General features: G+C 43.7%; 1 protein-coding gene across 1 annotated transcript in view; it reads left to right on the top strand.

Moving 5' to 3' along the window:
* The window catches only part of LOC138977826 (mucin-2-like), a 101,980-nt gene extending 87,181 nt beyond the window's left edge, over nt 1–14,799 (top strand). The window contains exon 2 of the mRNA XM_070350434.1: nt 11,932–14,799. Within this exon, the coding sequence (XP_070206535.1) occupies nt 11,932–14,799 (2,868 nt within the window). The remainder of the gene's footprint in view (nt 1–11,931) is intronic.
* Nucleotides 14,800–22,749: the final 7,950 nt, after the last annotated feature.

Raw genomic sequence — 22,749 nt, 5'->3', positions numbered from 1 at the left:
AATAAAAGATTTAAGGAGGAAGGTAGATTACGTTAGAAAAAGACATAAGAGAGGAGGATTTCGTCGAGAAATTAATTAAAATACCCTCCTTCTCGTGAAAAACATCTTGTATGTCACCTTTGATGTGTCGACCTGACATAGAATAAGAGAATTCTTCCACTCGAACACGCATGGCACATCTACGGCCTGGCCGCTTTATAAGCATATTGGAACTTTTTTCTGAATTTATTTTGTTGTGGACAACTATGTCAATTTGTGAAACTGCGAGAGAGAGAGAGAGAGAGAGAGAGAGAGAGAGAGAGAGAGAGAGAGAGAGAGAGAGAGAGAGAGAGAGAGAGAGAGAGAGAGAGAGAGAGAGAGAGAGAGAGAGAGAGAGAGAGAGAGAGAGAGAGAGAGAGAGAGAGAGAGAGAGAGAGAGAGAGAGAGAGAGAGAGAGAGAGAGAGAGAGAGAGAGAGAGAGAGAGAGAGAGAGAGAGAGAGATATTGACAACGAAAGGAAGAAAACAAAAACAAAAACAATGAAAAAACAAAACACACAAAATATGCAAGGTTAGTTCACAGCTCGAATGTCCTTATTGGATATTTAATCAAACCAAATCAACGTCGGGTGACTGACACGCAAGTTACAAAAACAATTATCACAAAGAAAAAAACAACAACAACAAAACAACAACAACAACAGAGGCTGCATTACTCTGTGTATTTCACCGATAGGCGTAAGGGCCGATCGTAACGTTACGTAGGCAACGGAGAGGACTGTTGGTTGAACTAATCCGCAATGCTGTAGCTATGGTGTACTTGTTTTGGCCAACATGATCGGTTTTGTTTGCTGTGAACCGAGAAAGATCAAGGGCTAGTGTTCTGTACGGTTTGACAGAAGGCATTTCTTTTCCTAGCCTTTACCGCACCTGTTGTGTCTTGAATCACCAATAACGATGGCGATTGGACAGTCATGGCTTTAGGCGGCGTTAGATGTTGGTCGTAGACAATCCCTCTTAGTTTCGCTCGGCTGTTGTTGGTATTGTGCGCGTAAAGTTAGTTTTGAAACTGATAACCCCTTTGACAAATCTGAAATCGGACTGTGAAGGTCCCAAAATAAAAAAACAATGCAAGGCAACTCCCCCCTTCTACAAGGACCTTCCCCACCACCCTAGAAAGACATCAAACTAACAAACGAACGAACAAACAAACAACTTCTTTGCTCGACTGCCATAATGCTTTTATTCAAGCAGTAAGGAGTGTGCTCGTGCACTTAGTGGTGAGGCTGACTAACAATGGATACAGACCAGGGGCGAGACAGATCACATGAAACCTCCCCCCCCCCCAAAAAAAAACAAAAAAAAACCACACACAAAAACAACAGAAAAAAAAATCAAACAACAACAACAAACCTTTGGAAAGTGATCTGGGCCCTTTATGCAATAGCTATTTTATTATTTACTCTGCCCGCAAAGATACATTTTTATGGTTCTTATGCGTATTTTTCTCCGCTTTTGAAGTAGTAAGGTAGTTGTTTCAATTAAAGATACCTTCCTTTGACTAGCTATTGGAGTTTTACGTCTCTCAGATCAATTGACCTCTACTGGGACACTATCGAGAATACGCTGAGAATATGGTCTGATCTTTTGACGCGAACAAGCCCACTGCGGAAGTCTTCTTCGACATGGTGGTATTGGGCTTGTCTTGGCAAAGTATCGAGATAGTACGCTGATGATTGGCGAGAGATGATGATTGCGTGTGTTCGTAATTTTCTAGCCCCGAGACCTTCGCGGTGAGCATGGGGTATTTAACGTGCGCATGTGCACTGACACGGGGGTGTTCGGACTCCGAGGAGAGTCTACAAAATGACAAAGCCAGCGCGCTACCTCCTGAACTACCTCCCATAATTATACCTTCCTCCCCGTGTGAACAATCATATAAACTATGGCAGACAATACCTCTTCATTTGCTCGAGGATGTTTGTATTGTCCCATTTGCATTGCTTAGGTACCTGCCTTCTAATAAAACGCAGCATGTCAGATACCACAGCTCTGTCCAGGTTTTGCATATAGGGTAGAGGCACCACTCCTCTTGGACTGATTGCCACAGCTCTGTCCAGGTTTTGCATAAAGGGTAGAGGCACCACTCCTCTTGGACTGATTGCCACAGCTCTGTCCAGGTTTTGCATAAAGGGTAGAGGCACCACTCCTCTTGGACTGATTGCCACAGCTCTGTCCAGGTTTTGCATAAAGGGTAGAGGCACCACTCCTCTTGGACTGATTGCCCCGCTCGTGTCTTCCTTGCAAGCAGCTCAACATTTGGTCAAATACGGTTTCTGTATCATTAGTGTTTGTTTGTCTGTGCACTTAAAATACCTCTGGGTCGAAATGTCTGTGAACGTAACGGGTTTTTTTGTCAATAGTTGAACGTTCCAACAACATACCTTTCTTGTTTTTTGATTTCCTCTTCGACACATGACAAATATTAAGCATCTACAATCCGGCTGCTTTCTGTGTTCAAAGTTCTTTTCTCCACTATACTTGTTGAAGACGTACCCCGAAATGAAAGAGTGATCTCTTAACTATATAGGCCTACTGAGATTGATTAATACGGTAAGAGAAAGATCACACAAGCTATCCCTTTGTTGGTAAATGATAATACATCTACCGAGCGTAATCAGAAGTGAATAGTAATGTACGGAAAAGACTACACTAGCCAGCAAAGTAATGCCATCTTTTGCCAACATTTTTTGGATCAATGCAATCGTGTCTGCCATGGGAACAACAAAAAAGATAAAAGAAAAGAAAACAAGTCGCGTAAGGCGAAATTACTACATTTAGTCAAGCTGTGGAACTGACAGAATGAAATTGAACGCAGTCCGCCGCTAGTGCAAAAGGCAGTGAAAGTGACGAGCCTGTTTGGCGCGGTAGCGGTTGCGCTGTGCTCGCTTTACTGTACCTCTCTTCGTTTTAACTTTCTGAGCGTGTTTTTAATCCAAACATATCATATCTATATGTTTTTGGAATCAGTAACCGACAAGGAATAAGATGAAATAGTTTTTAAAACGGTTTCAGAAATTTAATTTTAATCATAATTTTTATATTCTTAATTTTCAGAGCTTGTTTTTAATCCAAATATAACATATTTATATGTTTTTGGAATCAGAAAATAATGAAGAATAAGATGAACGTAAATTTGGATCGTTTTATAACAATTTTTTTTTTTTACAATTTTCAGATTTTTAATGACCAAAGTCTAGTCATGAAATAATTTTTAAGCCACCAAACTGAAATGCAATACCGAAGTCCGGCCTTCGTCGAAGATTGCTGGGCCAAAATTTCAATCAATTTGATTGAAAAATGAGGGTGTGACAGTGCCGCCTTAACTTTTACAAAAAGCCGGATATGACGTCATCAAAGACATTTATCGAAAAAAAGAAAAAAACGTCCGGGGATATCATTCCCAGGAACTCTCATGTCAAATTTCATAAAGATCGGTCCAGTAGTTTAGTCTGAATCGCTCTACACACACTCAGACACAGACACACACACACACACATACACCACGACCCTCGTCTCGATTCCCCCTCTATGTTAAAACATTCAGTCAAAACTTGAGTAAATGTAAAAAGAAGGAAAGGTTAAAATAGAAGAAAAAGATTTAAGTTGTAGCTTGCTCAACAGCGGGCTAGCTGCCTCATAAGTAAGACCACTGTGACATGGCGTCTTTTGCAGCCTGCTCCTTGAAATAAGAGTCACGTACCACCATTACCTTACCCCCTCCCTCCTCTCCTGTCCTCCCTCCTCTCCTGTCCTCCCTCTCTTCCCCTTCCAGCCCAACCTTTCCTATCTTTAATTGCATTTCGATCGCCCCACTGATCTCAAATTGATTGGATTCTCATTAAAGCCCAATTTACGCCTTTGCTGCGCTGCGGTCAAATTTCGAAGAGGGTTACTGGGTGATGAATTAAAATGCTGTAATTTGCGTTGTTTTGGTTTATTTGTTTGCACTCGCGTGGCTCATGGAATAGCAAACAGACTTTGAGCGTCGTTGCTATTTCTGTTGTGGTTGTCTAGCTGTGCGTTAGCGAAACATCTGTCATTTGGTGTCGGGACATTTTTGACAGGTCGGTTTTGGTTTGTTGTTGAATATCTTGTGATTCAAGAGCGACATCTCAGTTATGTTAAAACAGCAAAACAAACAAACAAACAAACACACAAACAAACAAACACACAAACCAACCAACCAACCAACAAACCAACCAACCAACCAACCAACCAACCAACCAACCAACCAACCAACCAACCAACCAACCAACCAACCAACAAACAAACAAACAAACAAACAAAACAATCCTCCTTTATGAAGAGAAGCTAAATGAGTCGTAATGTGTTCAACCATTAAAATGGCGCTTAAAGATGATAGAATATAATTTTACAAATCCTGACTTCTCAGCAGTAATACATATTTGACAGTAATGCTCTTCGAGATCCACTGAATTACTTTTTTTGTGTGGAAGTGTTAGGTCAGTTGTTTCCTCGATTCTCGCCGGACAATACCCTCCTCCATATGTCACGATACTGTAGTTGATTTTGTGTGTGTTTCTGTGCCATTGTTTTCATAGTTTTCGCTGTCGTTGCTGTTGTTGTTGTTGATTTGATTGGTTTAAACATCATGCATTTGAACTATCGTCCGCCACAGTACTCGTTTGTTTCTAAGAGCACATTTATAAGTTTATCTTGCTGTGCTCCTTCGTTGTTACATACATTCCATGGCTTTGTATTTATGTACCTGAACAAACACACAGTTTAAACCATACTGTAGTTGAATTAAAGTTTTGTTTAAACCAAAATACCTTTGCTCCTGTTCTGTTTTCTTAATAATTATGTGTTTATTTGCCAAATCACTTTAATCCTGTTCATTGACTTGTTATGCCTGCACTTCCGTAACCCCTTCCAAATTCAAATAAGCAACAAGCAGAAGCGTATTGTAGAACTTTGTAAATATTCTTTTACTGCCTGGTTTCTGTTTTTTTGTGTGTGTGTCAGTTGTTCTCTTTCTGGTTTTTTTTCCTCTTTTATCCCGCAAAAATACCATCGGTGCAGTTCTATTCCTGTTTTGTTTATATTTGTTTATTTGCACAATCAAATAACATTTCCCACTAAGTTTATAAGCCTGCACTTCCATAACCTCTCACGGAATTCAAATCTACAGTCAGAATCGCACTGTGTTATACAGCGGAACCCCCCTTTTAAGACCCCCCAATTTAAGACTCCCTTCCTTTTAAGGCCCTGTTTTCTCAGACTTTCTGTTTAATAACCTCCGTAAATTGACCCCCATTTTAAGACTCCCTCCTTTTTAAGACCTGATTTGCTCAGACTTTTGGAGGTCTTAAAAGGGGTTTCCCCTGTACCCTCTTGTCACCACTGCCTAGCTGTTTCACGAATGTAACGTGCAAAAGGAAGCCGCTGCATTTCTTCTGAGCATCAGGTTCTCTCACTCCAAGATAACTCAGGTTTATTTTTCCTGTGAGTTGGCGTACTCGAATTTTATCTTGTGTTTCTCAACCCTGGCTGTGTATATTTAAAAGATTTGTCTGTTTTAATAGTTTTGTCAAGGGTTTGTGTGTGTAGGGTAAGCAGATCTTGTTAGTGTAAACAGCGTGCGGGGACTAGCTTGGTGCGAGATTTCCACACAACTTGAGAAATTGTTGCCCGCCAAGAAAAAAGAGAAGCCGTTTGTTTTGGCGAAAGTGTTTCTGGGATGTTAATGAGGTTAATCATAGCCTACTTTAAACTTCTTTGTTCAGCGCGTTAGTATTAGATTTTCAAAGTCAACAAATGTGACCATTCTGAAGCTGCTACAACTTTTTAAGGAAAATGTATCATTTCATTCTGTTGGCTTTGGTCTTTTTTTGAAGACTTTCAATGGTGAATCTCGAGCTCTGGAACCCGAGGAGGGGGTTCGCGTGAAGGGGTGGGGTGGGCCGGTTGGGGGTGGGGTGGGGTGGGGTCGGTGGTGGCAAGGAGGGGAAATTAGGGGGGGTGGAAGAGGGAGGTTTGAGTCGAGGGAATGGATTTGGGGGAACAGGGGTGGTGCTGAAAGGTAAGACTGGCAGTATGAACTCTTTCTGGGTGAATGTAACGTTTCTAATTGGTTTTCTGATAACTCTTTAACATTGCGTGTGTCGTGCAATCCATCATTTGGCTTCCTACTCGTTTAAAATCAAACCTCAGTTATGCTCCTGCAGCGCTCACGCACGCGGAGTGCGCACGGACGCACGCACACACACACAGACACATCAGACGCACACTAGCTGAAACAGACGTACGCAGACAGACTGATTTACACACACTCACACACAAACAGACACACGCACGCATTCACGCACGCTCGTACGCACGCATACGTGCACCCCCCCCCCCCCATAAACCCACAGAAGCGTGTGCATTTGCTTATTATGTGGGGTCACTTTCCGGGCTCTACTCAATTAAGAAACAGTAAATCATAAACTCGCAACGCCAAGATCTGCGGGTAGAAAACGCATGAGCAGTTTCTCCCTCTAATCCCCTACCCCCCTTCACAAAAGGGTAAATGGAGGCTAAGTCACTGAGGCATAAAAAGTTAAGAAAAGGAAGTAAGAGAGAGGAGAGAGAGAGAGAGACAGAGAGAGAGAGAGAGACAGAGACAGAGACAGAGACAGAGACAGAGAGGGAGAGAGAGAGAGAGAGAGAGAGAGAGAGAGAGAGAGAGAGAGAGAGAGAGAGAGAGAGAGAGAGAGAGAGAGAGAGAGAGAGAGAGAGAGAGAGAACGAATGAACGAACGAACGAACTAACGAACAAACGAAATTTATTTTAGCGACAAAGAAGAAGTGAAGGAAAGAACGATATGAAGAAAGAAAGAAACACAGAAAGAAAGAACAAAATCTTTGTTAAGAGAGAGACAGAGACAGAGACAGAGACAGAGGGACAGACAGACAGACAGAGACACAGACAGAGACAGATAGAGAGAGATTAGTTAATCAAACAGTCATCGAGTCGAGCACGCGTCTGGTAGAAAAGGCAAGAGCACAGCAGACATCTCAAGTTCGGCAATCGTCAAATTGTAATCTGTTTTTCTTGCCCTCCGAGCCGGATTGATTCAGCACATCTTAGCTGTCAGTATGAAGCGAACATTTCAAGATTCCTACTGTACGTACGATCTCACAGAAAGACAAAGTGAAAAAATTGTTCTGTACGCATACGCCAACCTCCCTTAGTTGAATTTGTTGTCCAGTGTTTATCAGTATGTGATTTTTTATTAACTTATGTACAACATATCGTGTAATTATAGTATGTGACATTTTGTGATATTGTTCTGTACGCATACGCCTATCTCGTTTAGTTGAATTTGTTGTCCAGTGATTATCAGCATGTGATTTCCACAGACTAATATAATTGCAATATTATCGTACAATAATCGCTCGAGGCATTTTGAGGAGAATCCTTTGGGAGCAATCGTCACCAATATTGTCCATATTCAGGCATTTTTGTTTTGCAGTTCCATGCACGATATAGTGTGGTCCAGATGATTCTTTAACGCTTTCTGTTAGATATACTTTGGAAAAATAAGCGAGGCTACGCGGTATATAAGTAAATTGATATTTTCTTTTCATGGTCTTGGAGTTTTACATTATTCTGTATGGCAGGTTCGGAAAATGATTTAAATATGGGTTAGTGTCTTTGTCAGTGTTCTCGTTGTCTACCAACAAGTCTACCATGTTCTTTCTAGGCAGAGAGGTAATTTTTTTTAAATTAAATTCAAAGTGACACCTGTGTCAAGGTTGAGGTAAGGCTTGTGGCGAAATGTTGGGTTAAAGTAAAAAATTTTGGGGTCAGGAATTGGAACTCCGACCTTGGATTGACTGAGACACCCTTGTAGCGTAGGCGTAGACTCGAGCTCATAATTATCGAACATGACTTTTTTTGACAATGACACTGTTTAATTTGAAAGATTTCTTGGTATTTTTTTCAAGAAGAAAATGGATATTGTTTTGTAAAAAAGGAATGTAACTGGTTGTGTGGAAGCATTTTTGATGTCTTGTATTTTGATCAGTTATTATCGGAGTAGTATCATGAAGTGTTCGTCCAGCCGAATACTCTTTCATAACTACAAATCAAGTAAGAATCTGAAAACACATGGGGCAGAGCGCTGTTTAGAGATCTGATAAACAAAGGGAAATAAGCGCTCTAAATGCATACGACACGTGTAATAGAGTTAGTGAGAGTTACTCGGAACCATTCTCCTGGCACCTGCGAGAGAGTGCCTTGGGGAATGATGAACATAATATGAGCTTGTTGCGATCATCCTATTTTGAGGATGAAAGTCGCTTCTTCATTTCAATGCTTGTTATTTTCTCAGGTGCCAGGAGAATGGTTCCGAATAACTCTCAATTACTCTATCACACATGTTGTTTGCATTTAAAGCGCTTACTTTCCTTTGTATATCAAATCTACAAAAGAAGTAAGTGTAATTCGCGAGCAGGTGGAGAAGTAAGTTCTGCAAGCACACAACTGAAGCCATTTAGTAATCCTTTGAGATGCAAGGAGAATCATGAAAGGGGTAAATGTAGCAACTCGATCATGCTGCCATGCAGAAAGACTGAACAATTAAGTCGTTTTGAAGTTTCTGCTTATTTTCGTCTTGTTACGCCGCCTTATATGGCGGTGTATAGGTCTCACTCTGTCTGTCTGTCTGTCTGTCTGTCTGTCTGTCTGTCTGTATGTATGTTTGTATTCCATTGGTGTTCGGTATCTTGATTGGAAGGTAACATTAATTTTTTTTCTTCTTCTAATCGGTCCAACCATTGAATGGTGTCTTTAATCTCAAGAGGTTTCAACGATGATACTTTCTGAGGGAGAATCGTTGCAGCCCAGACCAAATGAATACGGTTTTGCTGTTTTTGTTTGATTTGCTTTTATTTCATTTCTTACTTTGTCGTTCCGTTGCTGGGAAGATAATTTATAAAAGCCATTTTTGGTGGAGCAACTTTTGCATTCTTTTCGTCTCAGTTTTAATTAAGCTTTTTTAAAAATTTGTTTTAGATTAGGCATTTCACGTCCACATTGGTTCGTTTCAGTTCTATTGGTGTGTTTCTGTTTGCTGGGTGGAAAAAAAACAAGTTGTCATGATCTGTGGCTTTTCTGTTTGGATTGCCTTACATTCATGTCCGCACCCGGCCAATTCTCCCTCTTCACTCTAACATCACCTGAGCGCAAAAAAACGTTTACAGAAAGATCACGATTTTTCCTGCGTTCCTGCCCGTGCCGATTTGTTATAAAATATACATTCCACGGCAAACTTGTCAAACTATTGGTAGGTCGCATGTCATTGCGAGAACGGAAGCAGCAACAAACAGTTAGGGTTCGAGTCGTCTTTTATTTGTTTGTGTGTGGATACATGCATTTAGAAAAAGATGAAGCGGCGCGCGGAAAGCAAATAAGCCAACCAGGTGTTTTATAGCTGAGAGGCCCCAGCAAAAAGGCCAGGCAAAGGAGGGTAGGGAAAACAAACGTTGGCCGCAACAATGCTTTCATCGATATCAGCATCACCACTCGCGCCTCCTCCACAAAACAGACGGAAGAAAGACACTGTAATGACAGGAGAAAGACACTGTAATGACAAGAGAAAGGGGGCTGTGGGTTGGGGTTGGGGGAGGGTGAGAGGGGGCGGGAGAGAGAGAGAGAGAGAGAGAGAGAGAGAGAGAGAGAGAGAGAGAGAGAGAGAGAGAGAGAGACAGACAGACAGACAGACAGAGAGAGAGACACACACACGCACAAACACACACACACTCACACACACACACACTCACACACACACACACACTCACACACACACACACACACACGCACACACACACACACACACACACACACACACACACACACACACAGGAATAAAAAAAAAGTGTGCATCGAGCGAATCCATCACCCCGCGCGCCTGTCTCGCAGCGGCAGATAAAACCCAGTTTAATTCCTTCACAATTCCTTCGCCCTGCTTTTGAACTGGGCTGGGGGAGAAGGCATAGCTCCGACAAAAGCCCAGATGGTTTGTGCATCAAGGCAGGAGGGGTACTCTTGTGCGAAGATAGCGCATCTCACCCTGTCATTGCCTCCTAGACTCGGCTCTGATAGCGAAACCAGAGACACAGGGACCCGGCCAGAACGGGGCGCAGTGGTATTGCCGTTCTGTTCCGTCTGAATTTCTTGGGTTGCAACACTGAAGAAAAACAAACAAGTAAACACACACAAACAGAATCAAAAAACAAGAAAGGTAGGTTGTTGGAACGTTTGTTATTGACGAAACAATACATTCAAACAAACAAAACAATACGTTTCTTATTGACAAAACAATACACACTAACAAACAAACAAACAAACAAACAAACAAACAAACGAACGAACGAACGAACGCCCGAATGCACGAATGCACGAATCAACGGAACGAACCAACTAATCAACGAACCAACACACATTCAACAACAGAAAAATTTGTTATCAATGAATAAAACATTTAACAAAATACTATACAGAACGATCACGGGAACTACGTCAACCTGCAGGTCTTTATTGTTAAAGGCACAGTCCTTCTCGTCTCAGACCAGTCCAGGTTTTCTACATAGGTGAGACCATTACTCCAGTTGAACACATTGGAATATGTGGTTGTCGTTTTTTGTTGCGACAGTTAAAGAACCTGAAATTCTGCAATTCAGCATTTTATCTGCCTTAACACTTTCTCCCAAACCAATGTTGACCTTTTTTATATTTTTTTTTAGCGGAGACCAGCAGTGCTGCAGCAGGTCACTCAGAATAGTAGTAGCTGTGTTGAACTGTGTATCAACACGCTGGAATGCAGGCGTTAGATGGACGTTACAGGAAGCGACTGAAGCTAACAGTCTGAGCGAATATATCCGTACCTGGTCAGATAGAGCCAAATGAGTGGGTACGGATATATCCGTACCTGGGAGACAATGAGTTAAATGGCATTTAAGATGTTTTTGTATTTACGAGAGCCACCCTCGAAACCTCATCTCCACTCAATCAATCAATCAATCAATATGAGGCTTATATCGCGCGTATTCCGTGGGTACAGTTCTAAGCGCAGGGAATTTTTTTTATAATTTTTTTTATGCAATTTATATCGCGCACATATTCAAGGCGCAGGGATTTATTTATGCCGTGTGAGATGGAATTTTTTTACACAATACATCACGCATTCACATCGGCCAGCAGATTGCAGCCATTTCGGCGCATATCCTACTTTTCACGGCCTATTATTCCAAGTCACACGGGTATTTTGGTGGACATTTTTATCTATGCCTATACAATTTTGCCAGGAAAGACCCTTTTGTCAATCGTGGGATCTTTAACGTGCACACCCCAATGTAGTGTACACGAAGGGACCTCGGTTTTTCGTCTCATCCGAAAGACTAGCACTTGAACCCACCACCTAGGTTAGGAAAGAGGGAGAAATTTGCTAACGCCCTGACCCAGGGTCGAACTCGCAACCTCTCGCTTCCGAGCGCAAGTGCGTTACCACTCGGCCACCCAGTCCTCTCAGTAATTACGTTTAAAATATCTAAATTCCGACACAGAAAAACAAAAACAGATTTGTTTTTGTTTTTGCAAAGTCGTTAAATTATAGACAAGAGTAACATTCACGACAACTTTGACCTATCGATCAGGGGATAAAGAAGATTCATTAGACAGATAATGTAGATAAATGAAACTGTTACTTACTTGTGAATGTTGTCTCTTCCAAAATGGACAAAGTAAAATGACAAAAGCAATGTCGTAGAAAGAATGATATTTCTTTTGGAAAAGGTAATTGAAGATTGACCATGGCCAGTTTTTATGGTCGTAGGGGAGCGAGATGTAAGAAGTGTCGGCTATTAGGATCAGCTAGCTTTATGAGAACGGTGCTTTCCCTCACTGCCTTCACCTTCCCTCACTGCCTTCACCTTCTCTCACCTTCCCTCACTGCCTTCACCTTCCCTCACCCTTCACCTTCCCTCACTGCCTTCACCTTCCCTCACTGCCTTCACCTTCTCTCACCTTCCCTCACTGCCTTCACCTTCCCTCACCCTTCACCTTCCCTCACTGCCTTCACCTTCCCTCACTGCCTTCACCTTCCCTCACTGCCTTCACCTTCTCTCACCCTTCCTCACCTTCCCTCACTGCCTTCACCTTCCCTCACTGCCTTCACCTTCTCTCACCCTTCCTCACCTTCCCTCACTGCCTTCACCTTCCCTCACTGCCTTCACCTTCTCTCACCTTCCCTCACCTTCCCTCACTGCCTTCACCTTCTCTCACTGCCTTCACCTTCTCTCACCCTTCCTCACCTTCCCTCACTGCCTTCACCTTCCCTCACTGCCTTCACCTTCTCTCACCCTTCCTCACCTTCCCTCACTGCCTTCACCTTCCCTCACTGCCTTCACCTTCTCTCACCTTCCCTCACCTTCCCTCACTGCCTTCACCTTCCCTCGCCCTTCACCTTCCCTCACTGCCTTCACCTTCCCTCACTGCCTTCACCTTCCCTCACCCTTCACCTTCCCTCACCCTTCACCTTCCCTCACTGCCTTCACCTTCCCTCACCCTTCCCCTTCTCTCACCTTCCCTCACTGCCTTCACCTTCCCTCACCCCTCACCTTCCCTCACTGCCTTCACCTTCCCTCACCTTTCATCTTCCCTCACTGCCTTCACCTTCCCTCACTGCCTTCACCTTCCCTCACTGCCTTCACCTTCCCTCACTGCCTTCACCTTCCCTCATTGCCTTCACCTTCCCTCACTGCCTTCATCTTCCCTCGCTGCCTTCACCTTCCCTCGCTGCCTTCACCTTCCCTCACTGCCTTCACCTTCCCTCACTGCCTTCACCTTCCCTCACTGCCTTGACCTTCCCTCAGTGCCTTCACCTTCCCTCACTGCCTTCACCTTCTCTCACCTTCCCTCACTGCCTTCACCTTCCCTCACTGCCTTCACCTTCCCTCACTGCCTTCACCTTCCATCGCCCTTCACCTTCCCTCACTGCCTTCACCTTCCCTCACTGCCTTCACCTCCTCTCACCCTTCACCTTCTCTCACCTTCCCTCACTGCCTTCACCTTCCCTCACCCCTCACCTTCCCTCACTGCCTTCACCTTCCCTCACCCTTCATCTTCCCTCACTGCCTTCACCTTCCCTCACTGCCTTCACCTTCCCTCGCCCTTCACCTTCCCTCACTGCCTTCACCTTCCCTCACTGCCTTCACCTTCCCTCACCCTTCACCTTCTCTCACCTTCCCTCACTGCCTTCACCTTCCCTCACCCCTCACCTTCCCTCACTGCCTTCACCTTCCCTCACCCTTCATCTTCCCTCACTGCCTTCACCTTCCCTCACTGCCTTCACCTTCCCTCACTGCCTTCACCTTCCCTCACTGCCTTAACCTTCCCTCACTGCCTTCACCTTCTCTCACCTTCCCTCACTGCCTTCACCTTCCCTCGCCCTTCACCTTCCCTCACTGCCTTCGCCTTCCCTCACTGCCTTCACCTTCCCTCACTGCCTTCACCTTCCCTCACTGCCTTCACCTTCCCTCACTGCCTTCACCTTCCCTCACTGCCTTCACCTTCTCTCACCTTCCCTCACTGCCTTCACCTTCCCTCGCCCTTCACCTTCCCTCACTGCCTTCACCTTCCCTCACTGCCTTCACCTTCCCTCACTGCCTTCACCTTCTCTCACCTTCCCTCACTGCCTTCACCTTCCCTCACTGCCTTCACCTTCTTTCACCTTCCCTCACTGCCTTCACCTTCCCTCACCCTTCACCTTCCCTCACTGCCTTCACCTTCCCTCACCCTTCACCTTCTCTCACCTTCCCTCACTGCCTTCACTTTTCCTCACTGCCTTCACCTTCTCTCACCTTCCCTCACTGCCTTCACCTTCCCTCACCCCTCACCTTCCCTCACTGCCTTCACCTTCCCTGACTGCCTTCACCTTCCCTCACTGCGTTCACCTTCCCTCACTGCCTTCACCTTCCCTCACTGCCTTCACCTTCCCTCACTGCCTTCACCTTCCCTCACTGCCTTCACCTTCCCTCACTGCCTTCACCTTCCCTCATTGCCTTCACCTTCCCTCACTGCCTTCACCTTCCCTCACTGCCTTCACCTTCTCTCACCTTCCCTCACTGCCTTCACCTTCCCTCACTGCCTTCACCTTCCCTCGCCCTTCACCTTCCCTCACTGCCTTTACCTTCCTTCACTGCCTTCACCTTCCCTCACTGCCTTCACCTTCCCTCACTGCCTTCACTTTCCCTCACTGCCTTCACCTTCCCTCACTGCCTTCACCTCCTCTCACCTTCCCTCACTGCCTTCACATTCCCTCGCCCTTCACCTTCCCTCGCCCTTCACCTTCCCTCACTGCCTTCACCTTCCCTCACTGCCTTCACCTTCCCTCACTGCCTTCACCTTCCCTCACTGCCTTCACCTTCTCTCACCTTCCCTCACTGCCTTCACCTTCCCTCGCCCTTCACCTTCCCTCACTGCCTTTGCCTTCCCTCACTGCCGTCACCTTCCCTCACTGCCTTCACCTTCCCTCACTGCCTTCACCTTCCCGGCCTCACTGCCTTCACCTTCCCTCACTGCCTTCACCTTCCCTCACTGCCTTCACCTTCACTCACTGCCTTTCCCTTCCCTCACTGCCTTCACCTTCCCTCACTGCCTTCACCTTCCCTCACTGCCTTCACTCCCGCAGTGGGGCACTGCGGTTATGAAATTAAAGGCCCCTCCTGTTTTTGGAACCGCAGGAGCTTTCTAGTTTGCTGTTAGGTAGATTTTTGGTTCCTCTTTCCTGTCATGCTCTCTTTTTCTTCATGAATTCTTTTCTTTTTTCTGCCTTCTTGCTCATTCACCTGTATTTTTTCCAAAAATCTCTTCTATTGCCGCTTGTCTCGCGATTCATGTATAGTTTAATCTGTTAGTGTTCTGATGTAAGTCCAGCAGTAGATAGGTTAAGCCTATTTTAACATACTGGAAACTGGTAATCTTCCAGTAGGTATTAATTTAGTTTTACTAAAGCCTGCTGGGACACAAGTAATGGGTTAGTGCATTTGTAAACAGGAATCGCTTGACAAGTGGCCCCCTTCATCCCCCCCTTCCTCGTCCTGATATGGCTCTGCGTAGTCGGCTGGACGTTAAGCAACAAATAAACAAACAAACAAATCACTGCCTTCACCTTCACTCACTGCCTTTCCCTTCCCTCACTGCCTTCACCTTCCCTCACTGCCTTCACCTTCCCTCACTGCCTTCACCTTCCCTCACTGCCTTCACCTTCCCTCACTGCCTTTACCTTCCCTCACTGCCTTTACCTCCCCTCACTGCCATCACCTTCCCAGGCCATGACAAGGGTCAGTTCTGGGTGGACTGGAGACCGTTTGGAAAAAAAAGAACCGGATACATATGTGTATACGCTCCTCGTGTGTGTCTTTCCCTTTGTGGGTCGAACCCGGTCCACCAGCGTGAGAGGCATGGACTCTTACCACTATGCCACGCCGGCTCTCATATCTTTTTTGTGAGGGTGAAACAAGCAACAACATGTAATTATTAAAAAAGATATGTAGTTGAACAACTGCCGTTGAGAAAAAAACTCCCTCGCGCCGAGTTAAACTATGACGAAAACAGAAAGTGTTCGTCACGAGGAGACAAGACATGGGTGACAAATCATCGCTTGGTAATGCAATATCATGGCTTCCAGGATCAAGTTGTTTCCCTTGCATTGTGCGGTCTTTCGCAGAATCGCACGGCGACTTGGCGAGTTGGCGACTTGGAGGATATCATTTATAGGGATTTCTCTGAACGGCGTGAACTGGCTGAAGCAACTATATTATTTTGTTTCCCTTTTGTTGCACATGTCTTCAAAAAGAAAAAGAAAAGTATTCTTGCATAGCCTGCACGCTCATACATGGTCTTTTTAAGAGTTTATTTTAACTCATATTTTTTCATGAAAAACGTGAAGACATTCAAGCCTACTCCACGAAAAAAAGCTGAACAGATCTTTGGAAAACTTACATAAAACTGTCCATTTCATCTCAAGATCTCGTCTCCAGCTTAAATGCGTTCAAAAAGAAGAAAAAGAAGAAGTGCTTTTTCATAGACAAAAAAAATATACAAACTTAAATATGAATGTATTCTAATGTCGTAACTCGTGAACTCTTTTCGTTTTGTAACTGATTTGTCGTCTACAGAACAGTGCACACATTTTTCTTGGAACCGATGTAGACATCACATGTGTCATTGCATGCCGTCTTAAACGCTGTTGTTTGGTTTTAATGAGAATGTAGTGTTTGCCTGCAATAAGAGAGACCAGGATAGCGATTACATTTCAGAAATGCACACTCTTATTTCAAAGCATTTTGCGATGACACGGTAATTTTTTTTAACCGACAGAAAGAAGAATTTAAAGACAACCTGGAAGATATTACATAATATGAAACACGTGTTTTGTTCGTGAACGGGCACGATAAGGACAGTAGATGTGATTAAGAAAACACCAACAAACAAACAAACAAACAAACAAACAAACAAACAAACAAACAAAACTAACAAACCAAGCCAGAACAAACCAAACCAAACACAACCCCAAACCAAATCGAACCAAACCAAACCAAACCAAACCAAACCAAACCAAACCAAACCAAACAACATGCACAATAAGACTGATTGACACGAATATGTTTTCTACATTGATAAACCTGTGTTATCCACAAAGACGATGTTCAGTGCGTTGTGTGATCGGGTCATTTGGAGGGTATTATTTGATACAGGTCATTCACTGCGGTTACATCACTGTCTGCCTAGACCACCTTTTCGAGCAGTGTGTCGAAGTCAACCCAAACCAGCAAGTTTATTTTAGGGTCTTTCCATTATGGGGTCTCTCCGATCCGGTCACTGGGGTTTCGTGTCAACGATAATTCCATTGCAAAACTTGCGTCTGTTTCTTTCTTTCTTGTTTTTTTATTATTATTTTTTTTGAGAGAGAGAGAGAGAGAGAGAGAGAGAGAGAGTAAGAGAGAGAGAGAGATCAAATCAAATCAAATTTTATGTTACGAGGGTTGTGGCATAAGCAATATAAACGATCTTCTTTTCAACCAGCCCTCGCCCAGAGAGGGACTATTCTAGAGAGAGAGAGAGAGAGAGAGAGAGAGAGAGAGAGAGAGAGAGAGAGAGAGAGAGAGAGAGAGAGAGAGAGAGAGAGAGAGAGAGAGAGAGAGAGAGAGAGAGAGAGGGGTGGAGCGGCTATTTTGGGCGTCTTTGGCCATTTTTGTCCACTTCTGTATTGGGTTTCAATTATTTTAAGGTACAAAATTACACTACAAAAAACAAAAACAAACAAACAAAAATCATGAAGGGACTAGTTCCTAATATAAATCAGCTACCTCTTCGACTTTTCGCTTTTTATTTTGATTTTTTAGCTTATATTTTTGTGACCTTCGCTATCTTACTCTCGGCACGCGTCAGAACATCGTGATTCAAGTTGCCTCCCTTCTCGTGTCAGGCGACCATGTACGCCATTACTGCTCTTTCCAGGCTTCTTACGTGGTATTCATACCAATAATCAACACCCTGGCTGTTTCTTCTTCAGAGTATAATTTCTTTTTGCTGAATTAATTTGGCACAGGACACCAATGCCAAATAATAATTGTCAGTAACAGGGCCGGACTAGGCGAAGAGAAGGGAGGGGGGGGGGGGGGGGTTGCCAGTGGGGATGTTCCCTCTGGCGGGGTCAAGGGGCAGAGCCCCTTGTGGGGGTCAGGGGGCTTCGCGCCCTGAAGCTAATGGGTAGGTCATTTTCTGAGGTAGGAAAATGGTCGCTCCTTGCATGAAACGGCATAAAATAAACAATAATAAAAAAATGCTTTAAATAAGTGAGGTACATGATTAGGCTGGGGGGGGGGGGGGGGGTGCGCAACCCCCATAACCCCCCCCCGGTAGTCCGGCCCTGAGTAAGTACTGGTGTCACATGACTGATGTGAACCAGTTGATTGGCTAATGGCTCTTGGAGTGCGCTAACTTTTCCACAGAGCGTATTCTTACGCCCTTTGCCAAAGCGAGACTGTACTCTCATCCTCAGAATTAATTAATGACATGTAGCTTATATTCTCCACTTTACCAAAAAATAACCATAAATTTCCTGCGGCTCAAAGCAGAAGTGTTTTTTTCTTTCTGACAGATCACAGGCGCCTGTGCCACAGTGAATCCCACTGATCTAAAAATAGAAGCGGCTGTGTCTCTTCCACAATGGTCTCTTCTCGTTTTGACTTGCAAAGATTCTTCTCATATGCCGTGTTAGTGGCATGTAGCTTATTAACCACATTACCAAATGATGAGTTAGTATAAAATTCTCAGCGGCAAACAGAAAACACAAGTGTTATTCCGATAACGTACCAGCTAGACCAGCATTTGAAAGTCGATTCTGTTATAGTAGACTACACTGAAATACGACTGCATCAGTTCAGTAAATGAATGGTTTCCGAATTTTTATTTCAAGGCAACAACAATCGGAATCGAACACGTGTAGGGTTAAGAACGTTCTTACCATGTATACAACTTATTACCAGCCTGCCTCATGCGTGCAGACGAGCAATTTTTGTTTTTGAAATGAGACTGCAGTTCAGTGGTTTGATTGCCCTAGCCGCCTAGCAGACGACATAAACCCCGCAGCAAATTAACATGTTGGGCAAATGTGAACAAACAAACGATGTGGATATAATACGTGTAGAGTTCAGAGCGTTCTTACCGTTCATATATAGTACCAGACTCCCTGATGAGTGAAGATACAACACAAGAAACATATCACATTTACTTTGAAAATGTGCTAACCGTGGCCTTAGAGTCAATTCAAGGGGCAACACTCTGCACAGTCAATCTGTCGAAGCTCGATGAAGGTTTCGAATCGCAAATAACTAAGAGCACAGTCCTTTCTCCGAGTTTAAATGAGGTCTCTATGAAAGATCATCATTTTTTTAGCTTAACACTACTCTGGAATTTACCAACAGAAATTAAAACAAGAATTTGCGTGTGACGAAAGCACGACACACTTGAGACAGCCCACACAAAAGTAGATCTGACACAAACCTGACCACACAGTTACGCCTATCCAAATGCGCGTAGCAAAATGTGCGTTTTGAATCTTCTTTTTTCTCTGGCGGTACTGACAATATCGTTATTGAAACAATCCCAGTGCACTAAGGGATTTATAGAGCAAATCTCGAAAATAATTATTGAACTCAGCGCTATGCGCTTCGTTCAATAATGAATTTTCTCGATTTGCTCTATAAATCCCTTAGCGCACTGGGATGTCTCAATAACTTAAATAATAATAATTGTCAGTAAGTACTGGTGTCACATGACTGATGTGAACCAGTTGATTGGCTAATGGCGATGCGCTAAAACTGTTAGCGCACTCTTGGAGTGCACTAACTTTTCCACAGAGCGTATTCTTACGCCCTTTACCTAAGCAAGACTGTGCTCTCATCCTCAGAATTAATTACTGACATGTAGCTTATATTTTCCACAATACCAAATGACCATAAATTCCCTGCTTCTCAATTAAAGCAGAAGTGCTTTTTTTCTGACAGATTGCATGTGCCTGTGCCACAGTGCGGCTGCCACTGATCTAAAAATACAACTTGAGCCGCTGTGTTTCATCTAATTCTCGCCGACTTGCATAGATTCTTCTCATCGTGTTAGTGGCATGTAGCTTATCATCCACATTACCAAATGATGAGTTAATATAAAATTCCCACCCGCTAGCAGAAAACACAAGTGTTATTCCGATAACGTACCAGCTAGACCAGTTTGGAAGACTGACTCGATCGACTCTGTCATATCATACGTAGCCGCACTGACTACACTGAAATACGACTGCATCAGTTCAGTAAATGAATGGTTTCCGAATTATTATTTCAAGGCAAGAACAATCGTAATCGAAAACGTGTAGGGTTCAGAACGTTCTTACCATTATAAGACTTATTACCAGCGTGCCTCGTGCGTGCAGACTCAGTCAGTGCAGACTGCATGCAGTGGTTTGATTGCCCTAGCAGACGACATAAACCCCGCTCAGCAAATTAACATGTTGGGCAAATGTGAACGAAAAAACGATGGGGATATAATACGTGTAGGGTTCAGAGCATTCTTACCGTTCATATTTAGTATCAGACTCCCCGATGAGTGAAGATACAACACGAGAAATATGCCACATTTGTTTTGAAAATGTGCCCCGGAACCGTCGAGACCCGCGGCTTCGAGTCAATTCAAGGGGAGTCACTCCGCACAGTCAATCCGTCGAAGTTCGACTGGAGGTTTCGAATCGCAAATAATGAAGAGCACAGCCCTTTCTCCGAGTTCAAATGAGGTCTCTCTGAAAGATCATCACTGTTCAGATTAACGCTACACTGGAATTTACCAACATAAATTAAAATGCGTGTGACGAAAGCACGACACACTTGAGACACCCCACACAAAAGTAGATCTTTACTGTACACGACCTGACCACACAGTTATGCCTATTCAAATGCGCGTTGCAAAATGTGCGCTTGGAATCTTCTTTTTTCTATGGCGGTACTGACAATATCGTTATTGAAACAATCCCAGTGCACTAAGGGATTTATAGAGCAAATCTCGAAAATAATTATTGAACTCAGCGCTATGCGCTTCGTTCAATAATGAATTTTCTCGATTTGCTCTATAAATCCCTTAGTGCACTGGGATGTCTCAATAACTTAAATAATAATAATAATAATAATAATAATAATAATAATAATAATAATGATAATAATAATAATAATATGATAATGGACTCTTAATTATTAATCTCCCCTTATCACTAGAGCTCACGGCGATGTACAATAGCAACAGCGTGCACACACACACCCACACAGACACACACACAGACACACACACACACACACACACACACACACACACACACACAGACAGACAGACACATACACACACACGCACACTAAAATACAGTTTGTGTATAACAGTATAAAGACTATCCTTAAAAACTCTCACCTAAAAATTTCTAGATATACGTATGTGATAGGGTGGAGTGGAAGGGGGAAATAGGCCAGGAAGCATAAATGAGACGCCAAGACAGAGGTTGCGATAACGTGACTTTTAATTAACGTACACCAGAAAGCAGACACCAGAAAGCAGTGTAGTTCCTTCCTCAATATACAGCCGCACACAACTCGTCGGAACTTGAATTACGATCCCGGTCGAAAGTCACTTCGCTGATATAAACCCAGCTCTAAAACGTTTGTTCAACTGAACACACACACAAAGTCTCTCTAAACAATCCTCGAATCACTCCTTCGCCAAAATACAGTTATAATGGCCCAAACTACATTACTTGCATTGATTATTACAGAAACATAAACATCGTTCAACTACAACTAAAACATCACAATCCAAGATACGCACACTGACACGTCTTCACACTTCGAAATCACACCGGGTACTCTTCTAGCCCACGCTATTATTATGACTCACGCGCGCACCCGTTCAAACAATCAACCAATAAGAAACCAGCCTCCATACACACCTACAATTAGCTACAACACACAATAATCCTAGCGGGAGACACAACTTGGGTCAGGGGAAGATAATAGACAGGGAGTAAAAGAGAAGGACAACAGTACATGAAATCGCCACACGGCTACACGTATGACACACAGCGAGTGGTAACTAAGGTGTTCTATGCAGGCGGCGATTGTCAGAAGTATATAGCCACGCTGTTGTCTCGTGGGTTATTCAATTTATGATTATAGATCTATAGAATGTTTGCAACCCCTTTGTTATTTTATCTCGTAGGTTTGTATGGCAGGAAGTCTGCAACAAAATCTCAAGATTTTGCATCCTATTGTCAAATAAGTAAATCTATGTTTTTGTTTGCATTTTCCGTTTCGTTCAAACAAAGCTCATCACCCAATGTTTTGTCTTATTCTTTCTCACATATATTTGGTGTCCTGTCTTGTTTTTTCTTATATTTTAGCCGCAGCTGAATATAAGAATCTTTTTAATCGCAGTTTTCATCCATAAATCTCCGGACCTAGTCTTTTGTTCTAATGCTGTTCTTTAACGAATATTTTTTTTATTTCATCGTATCTTTTTTGGTTTGTCTGAAATTTTAGTTTTTGTGTTTAGTTTTTTTCCCCCTTCGTACTCGGCGCACTTGACTAGATCTTTGTCTACTCGTCACTGCGCATGTGCTCACTGCAATGCATGATGCGACTTGATCAGGTCTCTAGAGTTGCTGCGACTTTTGGAGAGGCCCGCGTATGCTCCTCTCCAGCGAGGGTTGAAGGGGCTGCAACGCCCGCCCCTTTCTCACGAACGTTTCGTTTCAACAATCTCTTGTGCATCTTCTCTCGCCAGTTGGCCCCTTCTCCAAGGGAGACAAATGAATTAGGTTGTGAAATCAACTCTGCAACGCCGCAGCGAATGGAGAGAGAGAGAGAGAGAGAGAGAGAGAGAGAGAGAGAGAGAGAGAGAGAGAGAGAGAGACAGACAGACAGACAGACAGACAGACAGACAGACAGACAGACAGACAGACAGACAGACAGACAGAGAAAACGAGCGAGAGAAAGAAAGATAGATAGAGATGGAAGAGAATGTGAGGGGGAGAGAGAGAGAGAGAGAGAGAGAGAGAGAGAGAGAGAGAGAGAGAGAGAGAGAGAGAGAGACAGACAGAGACAGACAGACA

Source organism: Littorina saxatilis, linkage group LG10, assembly GCF_037325665.1.
Source record: "Littorina saxatilis isolate snail1 linkage group LG10, US_GU_Lsax_2.0, whole genome shotgun sequence".
Lineage (NCBI taxonomy): Eukaryota > Metazoa > Mollusca > Gastropoda > Littorinimorpha > Littorinidae > Littorina > Littorina saxatilis.
The sequence above is the reverse complement of the archived record's forward strand: the minus strand, read 5'-3'. Positions and strand labels throughout refer to the sequence as shown.